Raw genomic sequence first — 22,946 nt, 5'->3', positions numbered from 1 at the left:
AAGGAATTTGGACTTTATTCTTAGGAAATGGGGAAATGACAAATATTTACAGCAGAGAAGGAAGGACATAATCAAATATTTGTTTCCAGATGTGTAGAGGTTTTGAGTGACTAGAGACTTAAGTGAGGGAAACTAGAAGAAAGGAAAGAGGGAGAAAGGGAGGGAGGAAGGGAAAGATGGAAGGAAGAAAAAAGGGAAGGGGGAGGAGGTAAGGAAGGAAGATAGAAAGAACAGGAAGAAGGAAAGAGGAGAGACAGAAATTGCAAATGAAAAATAAAAGAGTAGTTGAGGAACATGTAAGAACTAAATTAAAAGGACCTTGTAACTTAGGATTGAGGGGAAGAAAGCAGTTGGATGAGGCTTAGGCAATAAGATGGAGTCACGTGAAGGCAGAAGATGAACTAACACAGTGGGCAATTTTATCAAACTATGAACTACACATCACAGAAGGTAGGATAACTTTCTGTACGACATAAGTTAAATAGGGTGTCTTCAGGGAGTGCAATGGTCCAAATATACTCTAGGATACCTTCAAATGTTGGATTTTCATAATGCGATTGGTTCATGGAAATATTTTCTACTCTATGAAAACAATGTGGAAGATGAATTGCATCTTGAGGACTGAGGAAGATGTTGCCTGGACGTATAGTCATCAGGCAGGTAGCTAATTATAACCAATCAATGCAAAGGAAAGCTAGTAGGTATCTGAGCTAAGACGGTAGCATAGAAAAAAGGCAGATGACGAGTTGGGACATGTTTAGAAAGTAGAATGTATTATCATTTTAGAGGGAGCATATTAAAATTTTCCATTTACATTGTTTTCGAAATAAAAACTTCCAAAACAACTACCACACATTTGAAGAAGGATACATATCAAACAAGATAGTGCTTTGATATATACCTTCATTTAGAAATGTGAAACTATTTTACTAAGATGACTTGAAGAATTTCCTCCAAATAGAACTAAACATTGTAATGCCATAATTATTTTTCTAAATCTTATAAAATAATAAGTGTAAATTAGTTTCCAGAAATCTCATCAGTAGTGGAGGGAAAATGAACCAATACTGAAAATGCCTTCTAGAGTAAAATGCCCACACACATGCCACAAAAGTCATAATTAGATTGATCAAACTAATTCTCACCTCAGTTTCTCTTTTAACTTTAACTTTTTCTTCAGCCTTTCTCAGGTTTTCATCTGCTTTATTTCTTTCTTCTGAAAAACGCCGTTTGCTGGAGAAAGAAACAAAAGTAAATAAATGAATATAGATGCTTTAAACTTTCACGTTCTAAAATGGTTATTTAGGGGCAGGTGGAAAAATAGCTAAGTGTTCCTGAGTTCTTGTAAGAATACTTCCCAATCAGTGTAAAGTTCCTTATTAAAATGAGATCTTCACTATTTCCCCAAAGACCCCTTCAGTATGTTATTCCCTTCCACTGTAATGAACGTTTTTGTCATCTTCCTTTCTTTTAAATCTCCCCAGCTTAAATTCTACCTTCTTTAAGAAGACATCTCAGACCTCAAAGTAGAAATGAGTTCTATATCTCTCACTGTATTTTTATACCTGAATATTCTCCTCTTATGGGATAATTTTCATTTTGTCTTGCAGTGTGAGTGTGTGTGTGTGTGTGTGTGTGTGTGTGTGTGTGCACATGCATGTGCGCTCATATTCATGGCTCATTCCTGCTATTTAGCCTTAAGCTCCTTGAGAACAGCGATCTTTGTTCATAAATTCATTTGAGATTTAGTTAGTAACTACTTTTTGGCAAGCACTGGCCTGAGCCCTGGGCACATAGTACAGTAGTGCACAAAACAAACACGTACACCCATCTTCTTGGAACTTATAGCCAAGTTGAGAAGACTGACAGTCAACAAGAAGTCATAGAAATTATTATACAGTTACCAACTGCAATGATTGTTATGAAATAAAATCGTTAAGAGTTACAAGGATTGAATTTCAATTAGGGATTTTAAGAGGTCTTATCCAAGGAAGTATAACCTTGAAATGTGATATACAGAAGAGAAGACAAGAGCTGACCAAGACTGAGACAAACTGGTAGTAGGACAGCATATAGGAAAGAGTTTATAGAGTTTAAGGATCTGAAAGAAAGTGTGATGAGACCTTGTCTGAAACATCTTCATAAATGCTATAATTTACATGTTGTGGGGTTTGCTTTTCCCCCAAAGTCAGATGTCCAAGATGAAAAGATAAAGTTAATCCAATTCACATATACACATGAATTTTTTGCGGGCATCCTATCTAACTCTGTCACAATGGGATAATTACTAAAGGAAACAATCAAAGTCTTGGTATCTGTTTTTGCCTCATTCTTTATTAACACTATCTCATAAAAAGGCTTACAAAGGTCAGGAGAGGAAATGTTAAGAAGTATTGTATAACCCAGTCTTCCAACTGGGAAAATAGAATCCATTTGTGCTCAGAAATAGATAGACATCATTAGGATCTACTTGGTAGGTAGTATTATGCTTTGTAGAAAGCATAAAACTGCCCCCACATTCTCAACAACAAATCCTCACAGTTCTTACTCATCATTCCCATCAATCTCCACTTCACTGTCTGAGTCACTCCAGAGAAACCACATCTATACTCACAAAACTTCAGCACACAGGGCACATTTGTTGCCATGCATCCTGCCATCAGGACCACGGACTGGGTCGCTCTCCCGTGTACAGAAAAGTCTTCCATTCCTCACTTGGTTTTCATATTCTTTGCAAAAATCCTTTAAAAAGACAGGTAATAACAGTTAGCACTTTTCTACTTTTCAATACAGAAAATATACGTCACGGATTTATAGTCAAAGAATGTCAGGTCATGAATGTGTTGGTAAGCAGATGGAACATACTGAAAATTAATAAGAAACAGTAATTACATTGTGAAATTACTGTCTACATCTGCTACATGATCTTTTTGTTAACAGGCCAAAGAGCCTTAGAAAGAATAAGGTTGAGCAAATAGTTCTTGTTCATTTTCAAATGTATGAAAAAAGATAAGAAAAACAAAAAGATATTACGTGGAGTTTCAACAAATACATAACAAAATGCAGCAGCCAAGACAAAAAAAAAAAAAAGTTGCCAGTGAGCAGAATATAGAATGTGTGAGATGAGATGCGTAAACATTACTTAATATGGATCAAGTCAAGGACAATCCAAACTAGTTGGCAGGGAAAAAGGAATGAGATGGTATCCAACAGCAGTTTCAGTTTATTTTTTTTTGTGGATCTGGGGTTAATTTATATGTACTCTGCCTCCTTTATTGATGTTCATTTCTAATACAGTAGGTGGAAACCTCAGAGAGTGAATCTAATTTTCCTTTACTCCCCATCTAAGACAGGTAGAACATCAAGACAAATATTTATTTAGAAAACCTTTAAAAGGTGGTGACTCCCCCAAAAAGATCCGAAAGAGGTTTGTACCCAGATTTCCTGATACTTTGGTTCAGTACTTCTAGGTTTTCTCTGTGTTTTGAAAACTCTACTATTTGATAAGGGTGAAACTTCACACACACACACACACACACACACACACACACACACCAAATTACACTTGGGAATTTCTATGTCAATAAACATATTTTGTGATGACATATATTACTATAACCTACAAAAAAAAATGCTTCTCTTTAGGCTTCTTTTCAACTATCACCCTCATCTTCCCATATTAGCCAAGAAAACATGAGCATAAAGAGTGCTGTCTGAAGGCAGAAGACCTGGGCAGTGAGACTGTGCTTCTAACTCACCGGAAGAACACAGAAAAGACCTGCAGTCTTTGAGTCCCAAATCTCACCACTTACACAAGGAGGTTTTTGGAACAGATGCTCTTTACAACCTTTTTTAGAGCTTAAAGAAAAAAATTTTCTGATTTTTTCTTTAAATAAAACGTATTTCATTAGGACACTTTAAAAGAGAATTCAAATTGCCTCCTAATAAGAAGATATTTGTTTTTGGAGGAGCAACTTTCTGGGTATGACAATCTAGGAATACAAACGCAGAAGACAGTCACCTGATAACCTAATGATTCCCATAAAAAAACAATGATTATTTCAGTTTATAGGTTGTGATTTGTCTGAGGAGATTCTGAAGAAATACTTTTGTGAGCAACCTACCGACAGTTTAATTATGGGGCAGATACTGAGCTATTACTACAAAACAGTCCTATTCAACACAATCATGTCTAATGACTCCACCAAAACAATGACCCCAGCCACAGAGAGGCAGAGGGAGAAAAGCTGAGATGTGATAAAAGACAGGGAAAAGAACTCTCTGTGTTCATGGAGTAATAACATACTGAATATCACAAGATGACTCCAAGTTTTAGACTGAAATTTAACAACTACCATGAAAGAACTGTTCTGCAGATTTCAGTGAATGCTGAACAAATTGTTGACAACGTGGAATGCTCCGTGTTTCTTAGCTGAAACACTGAATGCCCTATTTATAGTGGGACATTTGCTTTATTGAATAGCATTATGAAGTAGAAGGTCAGCCCTAGACTACCAGAAACTAGACCTATGTCTCCCTTAGGAAATCGTGTGCTCTACAATCCACTAAAGTAGTATACTTGTAGTAGCACAAAAGGGTGCAAAACAGATCACAATCTAACAGGAAAGCAAACTGAGATCATTTATCCAACCTTCTTAAGGCCCAGAGAGAAGACCTCTTGCTCAGTTTCACACACCCAGATCATGGCAGAACTAAGGCTAAAATTCATGTGCTCTGACTTCTCAGCAGAAGGATAGTCATTTAGCAAAGTAACAGTTATCACTTTTATTGAAAGGTGTTTAATAATCTTGGTGATCTGAGAAATCCAAGTTGCATCACCTACAATGCCTAATCTATTAAGAAAATGAATAAGTTTTTATACTAGATGGAAAAATTAAATGATCAATGATTTGGCAAAACTTAATTTTAAGGTTATTTTTAAAACCACAATCTCAATATTTGTTTGAGATCTTTGTTTAAACAGAATCAAGACCTTTATAAATGCAAGCCTCATTGAATGTAATAACCATAAGGGAGACATGAATAACTCCAATTTCTATCAATGGGATTGTACATAAGATATACCAGTGGCAAGAGTGTTTAAAAGACTCTAAAATTATTTTGAAGTTATTTCTGATGTATATTATGTTGCATTTTTTAAATAATTTATTCAAAGCAAGATTAATTAACACTAAGACAGGGGGCAGTCTGGTGGAAATTAAGCAGAATTTAATTTGCATAAACTTTCTAACATTCTTTTTTTTTTTAAGTAAGCAGAGAGAAATTGCACATTTTGAGCTGTTGGTGGGAAACGCTGTTTAATTTGAATCTTATGATTAATATAATAGGAATCATCAACTTGGGAAATTGTGAAATTAAGGGGGAAAATACAATGTGATAATGAAGAACAAAGACACTATCAAACTACCTCAAACGGTCAAGTATACGTTTGTTAATATTTATAGCCACAAGGACCAAATTATGTTGGTGAGTAACTTACCTTTTCAGCACTTCTTCGAATTCTGGTTTCATTATATTTCTTGGCATTTTCTTCAACTTCCTTTAAACTGTTAGGAAAGAAAACAATTGGCCAGTTAATGGCTCAATCAGAATTTCAGTGTCCAGTTCTGTGTTAAGCACTTTCATATCCTTTGTCCTAACTTGTTAAACTGATCCACTTAATATGACACAAGCTTTTCTCTGTCTTGAGTGTCTGAGCCAGAAAATTGCTAAAGATAAGGAAGGGTGTGAAACTGACGCACTGACAGTCAATTAGAAGCTTTGTTCTGTAAAACTGAATGGGTGTGACTCCCTGATTGACAAACACAGAAGACTGTCAGGAAAATTCCCTTTAACAAACAGAACCAAGAGCTTCAAAACAATGCTGTGTCAAGGGTGAAACCAAAGTGAGTATTTGAAACACTGTCATCCACACCCTTCTGTATAGCTATTTATACATTGTAAAAGTATTTGTTTGCTTCATGTAAAAGCATCATTGTTAATAAAAACTACATTGAGCTGAACTTCAAAGTCCTTTCATATCTATTATCTAATTGCAGTCGCATCCTGAGATAGACATTATTATCTCAGTTCTACAGAGTAAAAAACCAGGAGGTAGGCAGGTCAAATTCACTTTTTAGCTGGTGCATGAAAAAAATCAGAAAGTCTCAGAATTAGTGCAGGCTTGAACACTAGAGGCACATGTCTTCTAGATTAAAAAAAAAAAAAGTGGAAATAAGACTGATTTCCTGTCTGGAAACCAGTTATAATCACTGTTTTGTAAACCTGATAGGACATGCCCTTGAATTCTACAACAGTGCACTGTAATTTTCAAGGCAGGTGTGAAGTTTATCAGTCTATAAATCTTTCTCTGCCCTGAATTTAAAGATCCAATGATGTATGTATAGATCACTTTAAGGGTTGCTGACATACAGATTAGAGTCTATACCTTGTTTAACACCCACATTAAAGATTCTGGATCATATTCATACCTGGGTCTCAATGTTCAGACCCAACCAAGTCAGGCACTCAGAGGAAGATTAATCCAACAGTTCTTCCCTCTCACAAAGTTCCACCTTTTACGCTAATAATGAACGCAGCCACATTATTGTTATTAGAATTATTTAAAATTAGGTATATTATTGTTATTAGTATTATTTAAAATTAGGCTGTCATTTTTAGTAAGAGTCTCTACACATTCCCAAATGAAGAAATGCATGTCAAATGACTAATCTAGATCATTCCATATGAAAGTGCTTTTTAAATTTTAAAACATTGTGCCTTACAAAATAGTGTGCCTTTTCAAATCATTCTAATTAAATAAATTAAGAGTCTTGAATGTAACAACTATCATAACCACCTTGGCCACTCTTTTTTAAGAAACACACCATCTACTCCTTTTAAGAAACTTGAGCAGATGATATAAATTAAAAAGAGAAAAGGCACCCTGGGCTCAAGGATTATTTTAACTTATAAAGACAAAGGATTGTGTGCCTCATGAAAAGGACTTTATGCCTCTGGGGGGTGGTTCTTAGGACAGCAACCCAGTGCAACCCAGTGCATCCCGAGAAGGCCCCCACCCCCCCCCGCCCCCTGCTTGGTCTGCTTGGGGATGGTGATACTCACAACAGCTCAGCACACATTGCACACTTATTGCCATGTGTCCTTCCATCAGGACCAAGAACTGGATCATTTTCCCTTGTGCATCCAAGTCTTCCATCTCTCACATAAGGCCGAAAAGCACTACACACATCCTGAAGAACAGGGAAAGAACTTGACATTCACCATTGTGATTGTAATGCTACAACACTGCTTTCAGAAATTGTATGGAACTCAGTGCCTGTCTGTGCAATGCACACTAGCCACCTAGAGCGGTCCCAGACGTGTAGAAGTAGCTGGGAAGGTATTGTGTAATTCAAATGGATAAATATGGAACTCCTTCACTTACGTATTCACTTATAGGTACACATGGGCAACCTACCACGTGCTTAGAACTAAGGGAGAACACAGCCCTTGCCCTCAACTGGCTCGCAGTCAACTGGGTGACACAGGCAAAGAGAGATTTAAAATACATGCCAGCAACTCTCAGTTTTTCCTCTATGTCTCTGAGACTGTTTCTGATTAGTTCATTCATTTCTTCTTTTCTTTAGATTCCACATATAAGTGAGATCTTATGGGGAGGGATACGGGGGAAGGTGAGGGATTAGAAAGCACAGTTGGTAAACACAAGATTGCCACGGGGTTATGAAAGTCAATTTGGGGAATGTAGTCAATAGTGTTGTAAAGATTTTGTAGAGTATCCGATGGACACGTGTCCCATTAGGGAGACCACCTCAGGGATGATGTAGATGCCTGATCACTGCACTGTACACCTGAAGCTGAAGCTGAACAATCATGAATGTCAACTACAATTTTATATATATATATACATAGTTACAAGAAGCGGAGTACAGCATTAGGAATAGAGGCAGTGGAAATGTAATGGCTGTGTGCGATGTCAGAGGGGTAGTAGATGGGGGAGAGGGGTTGTCACTGTGTGAGGGATCTAAATGATAAATGTCTAACTATTACATTGTTTTGTACACCTGAAACTAATAAAATAAATAAATAAAATAGGTGCTAAATATCTTGGTGGAGGGAACCTCAGGTGCTCTAGTTGCATACAAAAAGTGCACCAAACACTAACTAACGAAAATCATTCAGCTAGAAAAAGTCAAGTGGGACATGTTGAGACATCCACTTCCTTCCCTTACCATTACAGGCTCGGAGAATTTAGAGTAGAAAGAACTATTTATTTCAAAGCTTGTTTTTAGACATAGAAACACTGGTACAACATGGTTATGTAATTGGCCCAAAGTCTCCTGACAGTAAGGGACAATGCGGGGATTTCAACTCAGGTTAAGTGACAGAAATGTAGTATCCTTTCTACTATACATGTAGTTTCCTTTTGATTTCTCTACTTTCCCTCCCTCTTTCACTCCCTCCTTTTCTTCCTCCCTCCCTTCCCCCTCCCTCCCTCCCTCCCTCCCTCCCTAGTCCTGTCTTTTCCTTTCCTGTCCTTTCCTTTCCTTCCCTTCCCCTTTCCTTCCTTCATTCCTTCCTTTCTCCCTCCCTCTCTCCCTTCCTTCCTTTCTTCTTTCCTTCCCTCCTTGTCTGCCTGTCTGTCTTTTTTTTTTGTTTTCATAGAGAGCAGACATAGAGCTGAAAGCTCTAACTACCACATAACCTGCACCAGTTTTAGGAACTATCAATTGTTTCTCACCAAACTTGCAGTATCCCATTTCAAGTACACCAAGAATCACTTCCAACCACCCGACCAAAGAAGGAAGAGGAAAGCATCTTCTCTCTTCTTAGCCCCCCAGTGTTTCCCACCACTCTGGCATGTCCTCACCTGCTCTGGATTACTGCCTTTGCATTCCCCTTCATGTTTTATGCCAACTTGGGACCTGGTTTTACTGTAATTGAAAGTTAGTAGACACAGCAGTTTAATATCACAGAACTTCTCATCATTCAAGTATAACTTAACTTCTTGTATTGTGATTCTCCTTTGTTCTCGAAAACAGGTATCACATTGTATTCTTTAGTTAGTCTTTATAATGAGAATCTATGTTCATAACTTGGAGTCAAAGGAATGGAATCACATGGATGGGCCGATAAGATTCACACCTATAAATATTATTTCCAGATTTTTTTTTCTCCTATGTCCATAGGGGATCCATATCAAAGGCATAGGAAATAGTAAAGCCTGAAACCAGATATCAGATGCCCCTCAAGGATCTTTGCTGTTGTTGTTTTAAATAAACAAATTCAAGTTTATAGTATCCAGCATCCTATTATACCAGTTTTCATTGGGGTTGTACTAACTAATATTTTGTTTTTTGTGGAAAATATATAAAGTCCTAATAATTAATTTTATTCAGTCTAATAAATAGAGCTTTAAAGCATATCTGAAAACATAGAAGAACCACAAATGTAAGATATACACTTCCTACTTCCTAAAAAGATAAGGCAGGATACAACTATAGCATTTGTATAACAATAAAAACAATATAAAGAAAAAACTAAGCAGTTAAAAGTGATAAGAAAAAAGTTATATCAAAAGCTATCAGCTGAGTAAAACAAAAAAAAAACAATTCCAATGCTATTTCAGAGTCTTCTAGTAGATAGAGCTAAGGAAGAAACACCATTAGCGATATGACTCTCACTGTGCAATAAAAGAAGTATACCAGAAATTAGGGGAGGGAACTTTCACCTGACCCAGAGATTTAAAGAATCTATCACAGGATCCACACTTAAGACATTTACAAAACACATATCTAATAAAATCCTGTATGTTCTTCCCATGGCTGTTTTTGTTTTCTGTTTATGTTGACCCTTGGTGAGAGTTGAAGGCATCATTTTAGAGTATATCTCTGAAAATGTAGTCATTGAGGGATCAGAGTGATTTAATTCAGTTGCGTTTTGGTCAAGATACTTGTTACAAGGAGGGATAAAGCTCGCAGAAGCTCGAAGAGTGAGTATCATAACCTCTACTAGCCTTCTCAAACATTGGTTGCTAATATTTACAAAAACTGAAGAGCAGACAATTCAAGATTGAGGTCACAAGCCAGAACCTGTAAAGCAGGTATGCTATCTTGTTGGTCGAAGACAATCAATAACCAAACCTAGTATTGAGGGTGGGGAAAGAACCCAATGGGGGCAAAATATAGGACAGCGAGATGCTTTAGCAATGTGGTGAAGGTTGAATGATGGGAAGAAGTTCAACGTTAAAAGCCCCAATCACCCACTCTAAATAGTATAAATTACTGAGCACTTAATAAATAAATATAATTTGATGATTAAATAATTCTCTATGAGAAAGGATATATTAGAAATAGATAGAAAATAGGTTAGTGTGTGTACTATATGTATATGTGTGTATGTGTATATATGTATATATGTAGATATAGGTACATCATATCTATCTACTTCATAGAGACAATGGTAAACATCTGGTAAATTGCACAAAAAGTGCTTTGTAAAATATAAAGTATTATAAATATTTTTTCTTTAAGAGTAGTAAAAGAAGTAGTCCTACTAATTTATGGATGACTAAACTACCACAAAACGGATTGTTATCGTAAACATCACAAGAAAAAAACAATGTGTCATGTAATTATACAGCAAACATACTCTAAGAGGACAGACTGCTTCAGAAAATACTCACATGTTCTCAGCACACAGTGCACACCTGTTGCTGTATGTTTTCCCATCTGTGCCACAGACAGCTGCAATATCAAAGGGACAGATAAAATCCCCATCTCTTTCTCCTTTCTCGAAATCATCACAATTCATCTGCAAGAGACATGATCAAAGAACATAAAATATACAGAGATAAAAATTCCTTACATAATTAGGTTAATGTTTTAAGCCCACAACAATAAAACTCACTAGAAAAGAAAAATGTACTAAGGAGACCATAGTGAGCTAATAAAATCATGGATAATAAAACATGGTTGAAGAACAGAGATATAATTATATTTCACAAGGAAGAATTTCAGTATAATTTCAGCCACTCGCTGTCTGGATGAGGTAGATTCAATCACCTCTCTGAAACTTAGCACTGTACTGTTTGTCTATCAAATCCTGCCTGACTTCTCTACACAGTGGTACTGTGATCCAGTAGACAATGGATATGAAAACTCTCTGTAAACTATAAGCTGCGAAAAAGTTTCTATTATTACAGACTATGGGTGTGATTAAGAGCCAGGTTTCTAGGTTCACAGTTCTAACTCTGCCACTCACTAGTTGTGTGATTTGGAAAACTTACTTAACCCCTCTGTGCTTTAGTATCCTCATTTGCAAAATGCGTATAATATTATCAACCTCCTAGGATTATAAAGAGATTTAAATGTATTTATACATGTACAGCACTTAAAACAGTACCTAGCACATCATAACAATTTGTTGTTGTTTTTATTACCACTGTTGTTATTTTAAATGTTTTCTCTACCAACAATCAAGCCAATAAAACTAAATACCTTTTTAGGGATAATGGGAGAAATCCCCAAATCTCTTCTCTAATAATATGACATATACTTAGGGACAAACCTGTATGGTGAGAAAAAGAACTGCACTAAGTAATAACTGAAGACCAGTGTTTAAATCTCAGATCTGCCACCCACTTACTTCACCTCTTTGAACTTCACTTTCCTCATCTGAACAATGGGAATTCATACTCTATCCACATTTCAGCTCATGGTGACAATCAAATTAATACTTACGAAACATTTGGCAACTCACTATTGTGACATAAGCTAGCTAAAGAAAACATAGAGCTAACTTGAATTTATTTCCTATCTAAAAATCAAAGAATAAAACTGGAGGTTTTTCTTTATGATATCACATTGCAAAATAAAAATGTTGAGGCCATTATTGTCATAATAAAAATATTTTCATTATAGATATGAAATATTTAGAGTATAGATCTGTGACCTAGTGTGTCATACAATATAAAATAATAAAAGTAGGATGGATACAAATATATAATGAATTTGTGAACCAGAAGATTACATTGAGGAACTCTCCTAGAAGACAATTAAAAAAGAAAAAAAATTAAAATAGAAAAGCTATAGAGGATATCCCACTATTTATATCATATGTTTAAGAAGTGAAAAAGAGAATGAAAACAGGAGAATGGCCATATGTGTTGCTTTCATTCATTTGGTTGTTCATTTACTCCTTAAAAGCCATTACACCTTCACTAGTAAGAAACTTGCATTCTGATAGGAAGAGATAATAAATACAATAACTTTAAATTCTAGTAAGTGCTATGAAAAATACAATAGCACCTAGGAGAGTGGCTATTTTAAAAATAGTGTCAAGAAGGATCTCTCTGCAGTGGTAATATTTGAGGTGAGATGAGACGAATGAGAAGAAGCCAGCTATTAAAGATCTGAGGGAAAGATACTGGAGGCATAGAGAGCTACCACTGCAAAGGATTTGTATCAGAACCAGACTGTCCTGTTTGATGGACAGAAAGAGAAGTATGGATGGAGTATGAGAAAACAGCAAGAGAGCTGCTGGTTTTCTCTCAAAAATCATTTCTGGAGACCCTATAAACGCATCAGGGATATGGATCACAGTCATTAACTTTCACAATCACTGCTATTCCCGTTCACCAACAAAGCCAACAGTGGCATACTAGGTCACAGGTGTTAGCAGCATGTTGACAGGGCAGATCAAAAGCCCAGCTGGGAGGTGATGAGAACAGGTGCAAGCATTTACTATGCCACCTCCTCCTCCAAACCCCAAGGGCTGGTGGATCACAACCTACGTAGAACACCTCTTCCTACTGCCGACAATTTCTGAGAACGCACAGATGGATTCCTGACCTGGTGGAGTGGCAGCAAACTTGGGTGTATAACACTGGCTCCAGAACCTTCAGCTCTTTGGGCCTTATCCCTTTTTCTATCCTTACACTCATCAGGAGAGGAAGAGACTAAAGCGTGGCCTTGAATATTATCTAACCTCACTTTAGTCAGAAAAAATAGTAACTACAACCAGTATGGAATCTTAACAGTTAAAATATCTGTATATCTGAGGAGTAAAACAACACAAAAGAAATATGGTAATATGAACAATATTCAGTAACAATTGAAGCAGAATTATTGGAATGCACAGAAAAATAATTTATTTAGAGAGATAAGGGAAGATACCTGCAATATAAAGCAAGAAAAAAGAAGTTACCAAGGAAGAAAAAGTGGAATCTTTAGCTATGAAAAATATTTAAATGGTAATAAGTAAACCAATGTGAAAACTAAAAATAGGATAGGTACAAACACATAATGCATTTTTGAACTAGAAAATCAGATTAGGAAACTCTCATAGAAGGTATAAAGAAAAACTAATTGAACATAGAAAAGAAAATCTAAAAAACATAAAGAATAAAATTAGAAATCTCAAAAAAAAGTAAACATATATATGGTACGAAGAACATTTGAAGAAATAGGGAAAATCTCTAGAATTAATGAAAAGTGAAAGAACAAGAGAAAGAGAGAAATAGCCATAATAATTCAAATCTAAAATCTGGTCAGTAATAAAATTGTGGACATTTAGAAGATTTTCACAAAGTTGAATTAAGAGGCCACTAACACACATTAATTAGGGGAAAAAATAGAGATATTAACAATAAACAGAGACATTAGCAATAGTGATTATTATAAATACAAATATTTGGTTAAAGGTAGTCATAATAAGAACAAAAACGGGTGTTACATTTAAATCATCATCAAAGAAAAGCTGTGAGGAAGAAACAACTTTAAAAATAATTTTTAAAAAAGGCTGATAACTGAAAATATAAAAAATTGGGAAAATCAACTCCTAGCGTAACATAAATAAAAAAATGTAAATGGACTAACACCCCAAATTAAAAGACTATGATTGGATTAAAAAATAGGATCAAACTAGATATTGATCCACAAGAGAAAAACTAAAATTAAAAGGCATTCAAATATTAAAACAATAGGATAAGGAAAGATATACAAGGTAAAACTGAATAAGAGAGCAGAAGCAGCAATATTAATACTTAAAATATAGAATTCAGTCCAAAATGCATGGTAAGTAACAAAGAGGGACATTATGTAAAGTCAAAGGAAGAATATGGGCACATTCACCTAATAATAAAGGCTCTAAATATGTCAACAACCAGCAGAATGTGTTATATAAATCAATAATTGGAGTTAGAGATTTTAGCACACCCTTCTCAGAAACTAATATATCAAGGGGAAAAAACTAAGATGCTTAAGCCATTAGCTTTTTATAGAAAACTACATCCAAGAAACAGAAAATAAATATTTTTTCCAGAACATCTGAAATATTTATGAAAGTAGAATATTAGGCCACGAGAAACTTAGGAAATTCCAAAGGATCCATATCATATGGTCTATGTTCTCTGACCAAAATTCAATCAAATTAGAAGTTAATTTAAAATAGAAAAAAGGGCCACATATTTGAAAATCAAATTATGTATTACTAAACTCTGGGAGGGAAGAAAACAAAGAAATGTTGTCAAAGAATGACAGATGGAAACATTTAAGTACAAATCTTAAGACAGATGATCATTAATATATTCAACCACCCTTGTCAAGAAATTTGAAGAGTTAAAATTTCAATACGTAGGTATTGCTCAATCCATTGTAAAATGAGCAATAGAGCAAACCTAAAGAAACAGGAATGAATGACATAGATAACAAAAAACGATAGAGAAGACTAAAGCTGATATCATAGATTTCTAGTATGATTTATAAAAGAGAAACAAGATGAAAATTAAAAAATACATGCAATGTTAATTGAAAATAACTGTATAAACACTAAGAAATAAAAACAATGAAAGAACAAATGTACAATTCAACACTTTTTAGTAAATTTATGGAGTTGTACAACCACAACCAAATTTTAGATTATTTCCATTACCCCAAGAGTTTCTTCCCCTGTGCCTATTTACAGGTAATCCCAGCTCCAGCTTTAGGCAACCACTAAACTTTCTGAGTTTACCTTTTCTGGATATTTCATATAAGTGGAATCATAAATAATTGATTCTGGCTTCTTCAACTTTGCATAATATTTTTGAGGTTCATCTGTGTTGTAATAGTATCAGTGGTACATTCCTTTTTATCGCTGAAAAATATTTCCTTGTATAAATGTGACTCATTGTATTTATCCATTCACCAGTGGACTTTCAGATATTTGGATTATTTTCAGTTTTGGATTATTAAAAACAATGCTGCAATGAACATTCACATGCCTGACTTTGTAGGAACATGTGGTTTCACTTCAGTGGGATAGATTTCCAGGACTGAATATTTGCTAATATGATAATAACATATCATATTAAACATCGTATGAATAACATAACATCATAAAAATAACATCATATTAAACATAAATTTATGTTTAGCTTGTTCAAAACTGACAAACTGTTTTCCAATGTACGTGCATACTTGTGTACTCTTCGCAGTGATCTGTAAATATTCCAGTTTCTCCACAACCTTAACAACATATTGTATTTTCTATCTTTATGATTATAGCTGTACTTTATTGTATAACTGTCCTTCATTGTGATTTTGATGCGCATTTATTTCTCTAAGTAATAGCAATGTAGAACATCTACTTATGTGCTTGCTGGCTAGCCATTAACATATCTTTAGTGTAATGTTTATTTTTAGTTCAGTTGTTTGTCTTCTATAATTGAGTCGTAAGAGGTCCTTACATACACACTGTGAAGTCTCGTACCCAGCATATGATTTGTGATCATTTCTCCCAGCTCATGACTTGCTGTCTCCATGATCTCAGTTAAAGCACAAAAGTTTCTAATTTTAATGAACTCCAAATTATTAATTTTGTATTTATGAATAATGCTTTTGGTTCCAAATAAAAAAACTGTCTAAGCCAAATTCATTATTTTTTCTGTTATGTTTTGCTCTAAAAATTTTATAGTTATAGCTCTTACACTTAGGACCATAACCCATTTTGACTTAACATTTGTGTATTCTGTAAGCTAAGAATCTAAGTTTATTTTTATGATTATGGATATTCAATTTCCCAAGTACTGGTTTATCTTGACATGTTGGTCAAATGTTAATTGAGCATAAATGTAAGGTTTCTCAATTCTATTCCATTGATCTTTATGTCTATCCTTACACCAATAACTCTTTTGATCACTATTTTGATCACTGTGACTTTATAATAAATTTTGAAGTCAATTGCTGTTAAGTGTCTCAACATTTCTATATAGATACTAGGATCAACTTGTCATTTTCTACCAAAAAAAAAAAAAAAAAGGGGGGGCGGCCCAGTGGCTCAGGCAGTTGGAGCTCCATGCTCCTAACTCCGAAGGCTGCCAGTTCGATTCCCACATGGGCCAGTGGGCTCTCAACCACAGGTTGCCAGTTCAATTCCTTGAGTCCCACAAGGGATGGTGGGCTGCGCCCCCTGCAACTAGCAATGGCAACGGGACCTGGAGCTGAGCTGCACCCTCCACAACTAAGATTGAAAGGACAACAACTTGAAGCTGAACAGCATCCTCCACAGCTAATATTGAAAAGACAACAACTTGACTTGGGGAAAAAAAAGTCCTGGAAATACACAGTGCACCCCAATAAAGCCCTGTTCCCTTTCCCATATATATATATATATATATATATATATATATATATATATATATATATATATATATATATAAATTCCCTCAAAGGGCCACTTTATGTGATAGTAGTAACAAATGTATAAAAAAAAAAGAAGAAGAAAGTCTGCCAGAAATTCATAGGAAATGTGTTAAATTTATAGATTAATTTTGGGAGAATTCCCATATTGACAATACTGAGTTTCCAATCTATAAACATGGACTACCTCACCATTTATTTAGATCGTTCATTTCTCTCTGCTGTGTTGTGTAGTTTCTAGTGTACAAATCTTGCATTTGTAAATTTATTTCACCATATTTTATTGTTTTATGCTATTGTGAATGAAATTAATAATTTAAATTTTGGATTGTTCGTTGTTAGTATATAGAAATACAATTCAGTTTGTATTATTGATTTTGTATACTGTTCTTGTTAAATTTGTTTATTAATTCTAATTTTCTTTTTGTGGATCTTCAGGGTTTTCTATATAAAATATCATGTCCTTATAATTAAAGACAGTTGTTTCTTTTCCAATCAGGATATCTCTAATTAATTAAGAAACTTTGCCTTTTTATATTGGCTAGATTCTCCAGTTGAATGTTGAAAAGAAAGAGTGTGATGAATTTCTTTGCTTTCTTCTTAATCTTAAGGCCAAAGTATTCACTCTCTAATCATTCAGTATAATGTTAGCTGTTGTTTTTTTAATAGATACCCATTATCAGCTGAGAAAGTTTGCCTGTTGGTAGTTATTTTGTGTGAACTTTTCTCTTGAATGAATGTTGGGTTTCGTTAAGTGCTTTCTCTTCATCTGTTGAAATAATAGTGTAGTTTTGTCCTTTATTCTATCCGTACAATGTATGTATTATATTTTCTATTGTTAAACCAACTTTGCATTCCTAGAATAATTCCTGCTTTGTTATGGTTTTATCCTTTTTGTGTTGTTCACTAATATTTTAAGAATTTTTCCATCTATTTCTATGAGGGGTATTTGTCAGTAATTTTCTGTACTTGTGATACCCTCTTTTGGATTTTGTATTACAATAATACTGGCTTCATAAAATGTACTGGTGTTACCACCTGCTCTATTTCCTGAATGAGTGTGTAAACGGTTGGTATTATTTCTTCTTTCAGTATTTGATGAAAATCACCACTGTAGTCTTCTGGATCTGAATTTTTCTTTGATTTAATTATGGATTTAATCATTTTACTTGCTATTGGTCTATTTTGATCTATTTCTTCTTGGGTCAGTTTTTAGTAATCAATCTTTTCAAAGAACCAACTTTTGGATTTATTAATTTTTTTTCTATTTTTTAATGTTTTGTATTTTATTAATTTCTGTTTTAATCTTTTGTACCTTCTTCTGTTGCTTGGGGTATAGTTTGCTCTTTTTTTTCTTGAAGTTTCTTAATGTGGAATTTTAGATTATTAAATTGTGACCTTTCTTTTCTGATTTAAGGCATTTAAAGCTCTCTACAGTTGGCACTGTTTAGGTTGAATTCATGGATGTGGAACCCATGGATACAGAGGAGCAACTAAAGGATTTGAGCATTGACATATTTTGGCATCCATGGAAGATCGTGGAACCAATCCCCCCTGAATACCAAGGGATGACTGTATACTGCTTTAGCTGAAACCCGTAAGTCTTGAATTCGTATGTTTTAAATTTTATTCATTGCAAATTATGTTCTAATTTCTCTTACAATTGTTTCTTTGACCCATCAGTTATTTATAAGTATGTTTCTTAGTGTCCAAATATTTGGGAATTTCCATAGTTTTTATTTGTTGTGTAATCAATTCTGTTATGGTCAGAAAACATACTTAGTATAATTTTCTTTTTAATTTATTGAGACATATTTTATATCCTAGTATGTAGTCTATATAGAAGAATAATCCACTATTATTTGACAATAATATGCCTTCTGCAATCAATGGGAGAGCACTCTCCATATTTCAGTTTAGGTTAAGTTATTTGACAGTGTTTTTCAATATTCTATATCTTTAATGATATTTTTCCTAGCTGTTCTGTAAATTTTTGAGAGTAAATATCTATTATTGTTGAATTGTATATTTATTCTTTTAATTACAGCATATTTTGTTTCATACATTTTAAGCTTCTGGTAGTACTGTGTTTCCCCCAAAATAAGACCTAGCTGGACCATCAGCTCTAATGCATCTTTTGGAGCAAAAATTAATATAAGACCCTGTCTTATATTATATTATATAAGACCTGGTATTATATTATATTATATAAGACACGGTCTTATATTATAGTAAAATAAAACCAGGTTTTATATTAATTTTTGCTCCAAAAGACACATTAGAGCTGATGGTTTAGCTAGGTCTTATTTTCGGGGAAACATGGTAGGTGCATATACATTTATAATAGTTTTATCCCGACATATTGATATGTATCCCCTGATACATATTAATACAGAATTTAAAATTATGAAATGCCCTTATTTGTCTCTAATAATATTATTTGTCTTAATGCCTATTTTGTCAGATAGTAATATCGCAAATCTTGCTCTTGTATGGCGATATTTTGCATGGTATCACTCTTTCATCGTTTCAGACTTTTCGTGTCTTTGAATCTAAGGTATTAGAGACAGCTTATAGTTGCTTTTTAATGATATAACAATCTCTGCCTTTTGGTTGGGGTGTTTAAATCATTTACATTTAGCATAATTATTGATATGGTTGTATTTATATTTGCTATGTTTCTATTAGTTTTCAATGTGCTCTTGTCCTTTTTATTTCTCTGTTCTTCTGCTATTGCCTTCTTCTGGGTTGACTATTTCTCGTGTGTTTTTAATTTATTTGTGTATTTTATGTATTTATTATATATGTCATTTTCTTAGTAGTTATTCTAGTGCTTACAATATGCATTCTAATTTATCATAATTTACTACAGATTAATACTTAATTCTGGTAAAATTTGTCCCCCCAAAATTTGAAACTTTGTCCCAATATAACTCTATTTCCTTCATCCCCCTTTGTGCTATAGTGATCATATATGTTGTATCTATGAATATATACCCAATAAAAGAGCATTATAATTATTGTTTCATACAATATTATATTTTTGAAAGAGGCCAGATGAAAATAAGAACAATATATTTATAGAGTTAACCCATTACTACATCTAAAGTAGGTTTGTAGTAACAAGTTCTCTCAGATTTCATTCATATGGGGATATCTTTATTTTGCCTTAATTTTTAAAAGATAATTTTGGTACATATAGAATATTAGTTAACATTTTTTTTCTTTCAGCACTTTGAGCATGTCATTTCATTGCATTCTAGCCTTCATTATTTTATATGAGAAGCCAATCATTAATTGTGTATGTCACTTTTCTTTTGTGACTTAAAATTTTTTCCTGATTTCAACATTTTTCATGATGAGCCAAGGTATGGATCTCCTTGTATTTATTCTACTTGGGACTTGTTGAAATTCTTGAATGCAAAGATGAATTTTGTTCATCAAATTTGACACATTTTGAGCCATTATTTCTATTTTTAAGCGTTATTTCTTCTTTAATTTTATTAATTTTTAACATTTAAGTTTAAAGTGTACCTCATGGTGATTTGATATACATATACATTGTGATAGAATTCTCCCTATCTAATTAAGAAATCTTTAACCTCACATTTTATCTTTATTTCATTGCGTGTGAGAATATTTAAGTTGTATTCTAATAGCAAATTTCAACTATGCAGTGTAGTATTATCAGTTATAGTCACCATGATTTACATCAGCTGCTCAGACCTTATTTATGTTATAGCTGCTGTTCCCACTCCCTAGTTCCGGACAACCACTTTTCCTTTTCTACTCTCTGCTTCTGTGCATTTAAATTTTTTGTTTTTGCAAATGGCAGAATTTCTTTCTTTCTAATGACAGAATAATACTACATTGTATATATCTACAGTATCTTCTTTTTTCTTCACCCTTGAAATTATTTTATTTATTATTTTAGTATTAGTTTCAGGTGTACAACATAGTGATTGGATATTTATATACCTCACAAAATGATAACCCCAACAAGTCTATCACCCATATGACACTGTACATAGTTTTTATAATATTACTGACTATATTCCCTATGTTGTTCTTTATATCCCTTGACAAATTTTTAAAATTATTATTGACCTTCAATATTATTTTATGTTAGTTTCAGAGGTACAGCATACGGGTTAGACATTTATGCAATTTATGAAGCGATCCCCCACTAAGTCTAGTACCCATCTGACACTATACATAGTTTTTATAATATTATTGACTGTATTCCCCTTACTGTACTTTACATCCCCATGACTATTTTGTAACTATCAATTTGTACTACTTGATCCCTTCACCTTTCTCACCCAGTCCCCAACCCCTCTCCCATCTAGTAACCATCAGTTTGTTCTCTGTATCTATGAGCCTATTTCTCTTTTGTTTGTTCGTTTATTCTGTTCTTTAGATTCCACATATAAATGAGATCATATGGTATTTTTCTTTCTCAGTCTAACTTATTTCACTTAGTATTAATACTATTTAGGTCCATCCATATTGTTGCTAATGGTAAGACTTCATTCTTTTTTATGGAAGAGTAATACGGATAAGGGGTTAATAGCTAAAATTTATTTTAAAAAAACAACAACACAAAAAACTCATACAACTCAACACCAAAAAAACAATTGAATTAAAAAATGAGGAGAGGACCTGAATAGACATTTCTCCAAAGAGGACATACAGATGGCCAATAGATATATGAAAAGATGCTCAACGTCACTAATCATCAGAGAAATGCAAACAAAAACCACAATGAGATATCACTTCACTCCTGTCAGAATGGCCAACATCAATAAATCAACAAACAACAAGTGTTGGCGAGGATGTGGAGAACACGAAACCCTTATGCACTTTCAGTCGGATTGCCAATTAGTGTAACCACTATGGAAAATAGAATGCAGGTTCCTCAAAAAATTAAAAATAGAATTACCTTATGACCCAGTAATTCTACTCCTGGGTATTTATCCAAAGAAATCCAAAACACTAATTCAAAAAGATATATGAACCCTTATATTCACTGCAGTGCTATTTACAATAGCCAAGATATGGAAACAACCAAAACAACCCATGCCAATGGATAACTGGATAAAGAAATTGTGGTACATATATACAATGGAGTATTAAGCCATTATTTCTTCAAATAATTTTTCTTTTTTCTCTCTGCTCTATTTCTGGTTTTCCTATTGATAAGTTTGTTGTTATCTCAAGGACTCTGTGATTCTGTTCATTTTTCATCGATATTTTTCTCTCTGTACTTCCATCATCAACTTTTATTGATCTTTCTACAAGTTACTAATTTTTTCTTATGCATCTCAAAGCGTCTTTTGAGCCCCTCTACAGAATATTTCATTTTAGTTACTGTGCTCTTCAACTCCAGAATTTCCAATATCTATCTGAGATATATATATATATATGTGTGTGTGTGTGTGTGTGTGTGTGTGTGTGTGTGTTTTAGCTGAAACTCATAAATCTTGAATTGTTTGAACCATTGTTCTAATACAAATACATGTATTTTCATTGAAAATCTCTTTGTTCATTATTATTATACTTTTCTTTAAATCTTCAAATTTGGGTTTCTTAGTATTTGAACACTTTTTAAATAGCTGCTTCAAAGTCTTTGTTTGCCAAATTTAACCAGGAGACACTCAGTTTCCATTGACTTGTTTTTTTTCTGAGTATGGGTTATACATTCCTACTACTTTGTATATTTCATACTTTTTGTTGAAAACTGACATTTTGGATAATATATTGTAGTGACTCAAGATTATTATTTTACTGTAAAGATTATTTTTGCTGTTTTATTTTCGTTTGTATCTTTGGGCCAAATATCTCATTCCTTGCTTTCTTGCTATGTAGCTGTTGATGTATCTGCTAAGAAAATATTTATTCATTCATTTATTTATTTTTTAAAGCCTGTCTTCCTAGGTTTCCCCCCTGCATTTGTATAACTTAGTGATAGGCCAATGACTGAAACAGTTGTGCTCAAACACCTCAAGCCAGTAAGCTTCTACCCTCTGCATATGGTCCTGTGTATATTGGGGAGGGCACACAAAGTTCAGGCCATTTTTACATTTAACCCAGCATTTGTTTTCCATTGGGATTTTTAAAATGTCTTCTAAGTGATGGTACACAGCCTTATGGTCAGCCAGAAGTATGTGAATTGCTTGGTCCCTTTTTGGCCTCTGCTACCAAGATGTGAAAACAGCTAGAAATACAAGGACTGACAATTAAGTT

At 33.9% G+C, this 22,946-nt stretch overlaps 1 protein-coding gene across 2 annotated transcripts in view; it reads right to left on the bottom strand.

The window, feature by feature from the left end:
* SPINK5 (serine peptidase inhibitor Kazal type 5) overlaps positions 1-22,946 on the bottom strand; it is a 77,584-nt gene that overhangs the window by 42,376 nt on the left and 12,262 nt on the right. For both annotated transcript variants that reach the window (XM_033096959.1, XM_033096960.1), the window contains 6 exons: positions 10,706-10,833; positions 8,891-8,954; positions 7,126-7,253; positions 5,501-5,567; positions 2,615-2,742; positions 1,146-1,233 (listed from right to left, as the gene is read on the bottom strand). In XM_033096959.1, coding sequence (XP_032952850.1) covers positions 1,146-1,233; positions 2,615-2,742; positions 5,501-5,567; positions 7,126-7,253; positions 8,891-8,954; positions 10,706-10,833 — 603 coding nt within the window. The remainder of the gene's footprint in view (positions 1-1,145; positions 1,234-2,614; positions 2,743-5,500; positions 5,568-7,125; positions 7,254-8,890; positions 8,955-10,705; positions 10,834-22,946) is intronic.

This window comes from Rhinolophus ferrumequinum, chromosome 24 (assembly GCF_004115265.2).
Source record: "Rhinolophus ferrumequinum isolate MPI-CBG mRhiFer1 chromosome 24, mRhiFer1_v1.p, whole genome shotgun sequence".
Lineage (NCBI taxonomy): Eukaryota > Metazoa > Chordata > Mammalia > Chiroptera > Rhinolophidae > Rhinolophus > Rhinolophus ferrumequinum.
The sequence above is the reverse complement of the archived record's forward strand: the minus strand, read 5'-3'. Positions and strand labels throughout refer to the sequence as shown.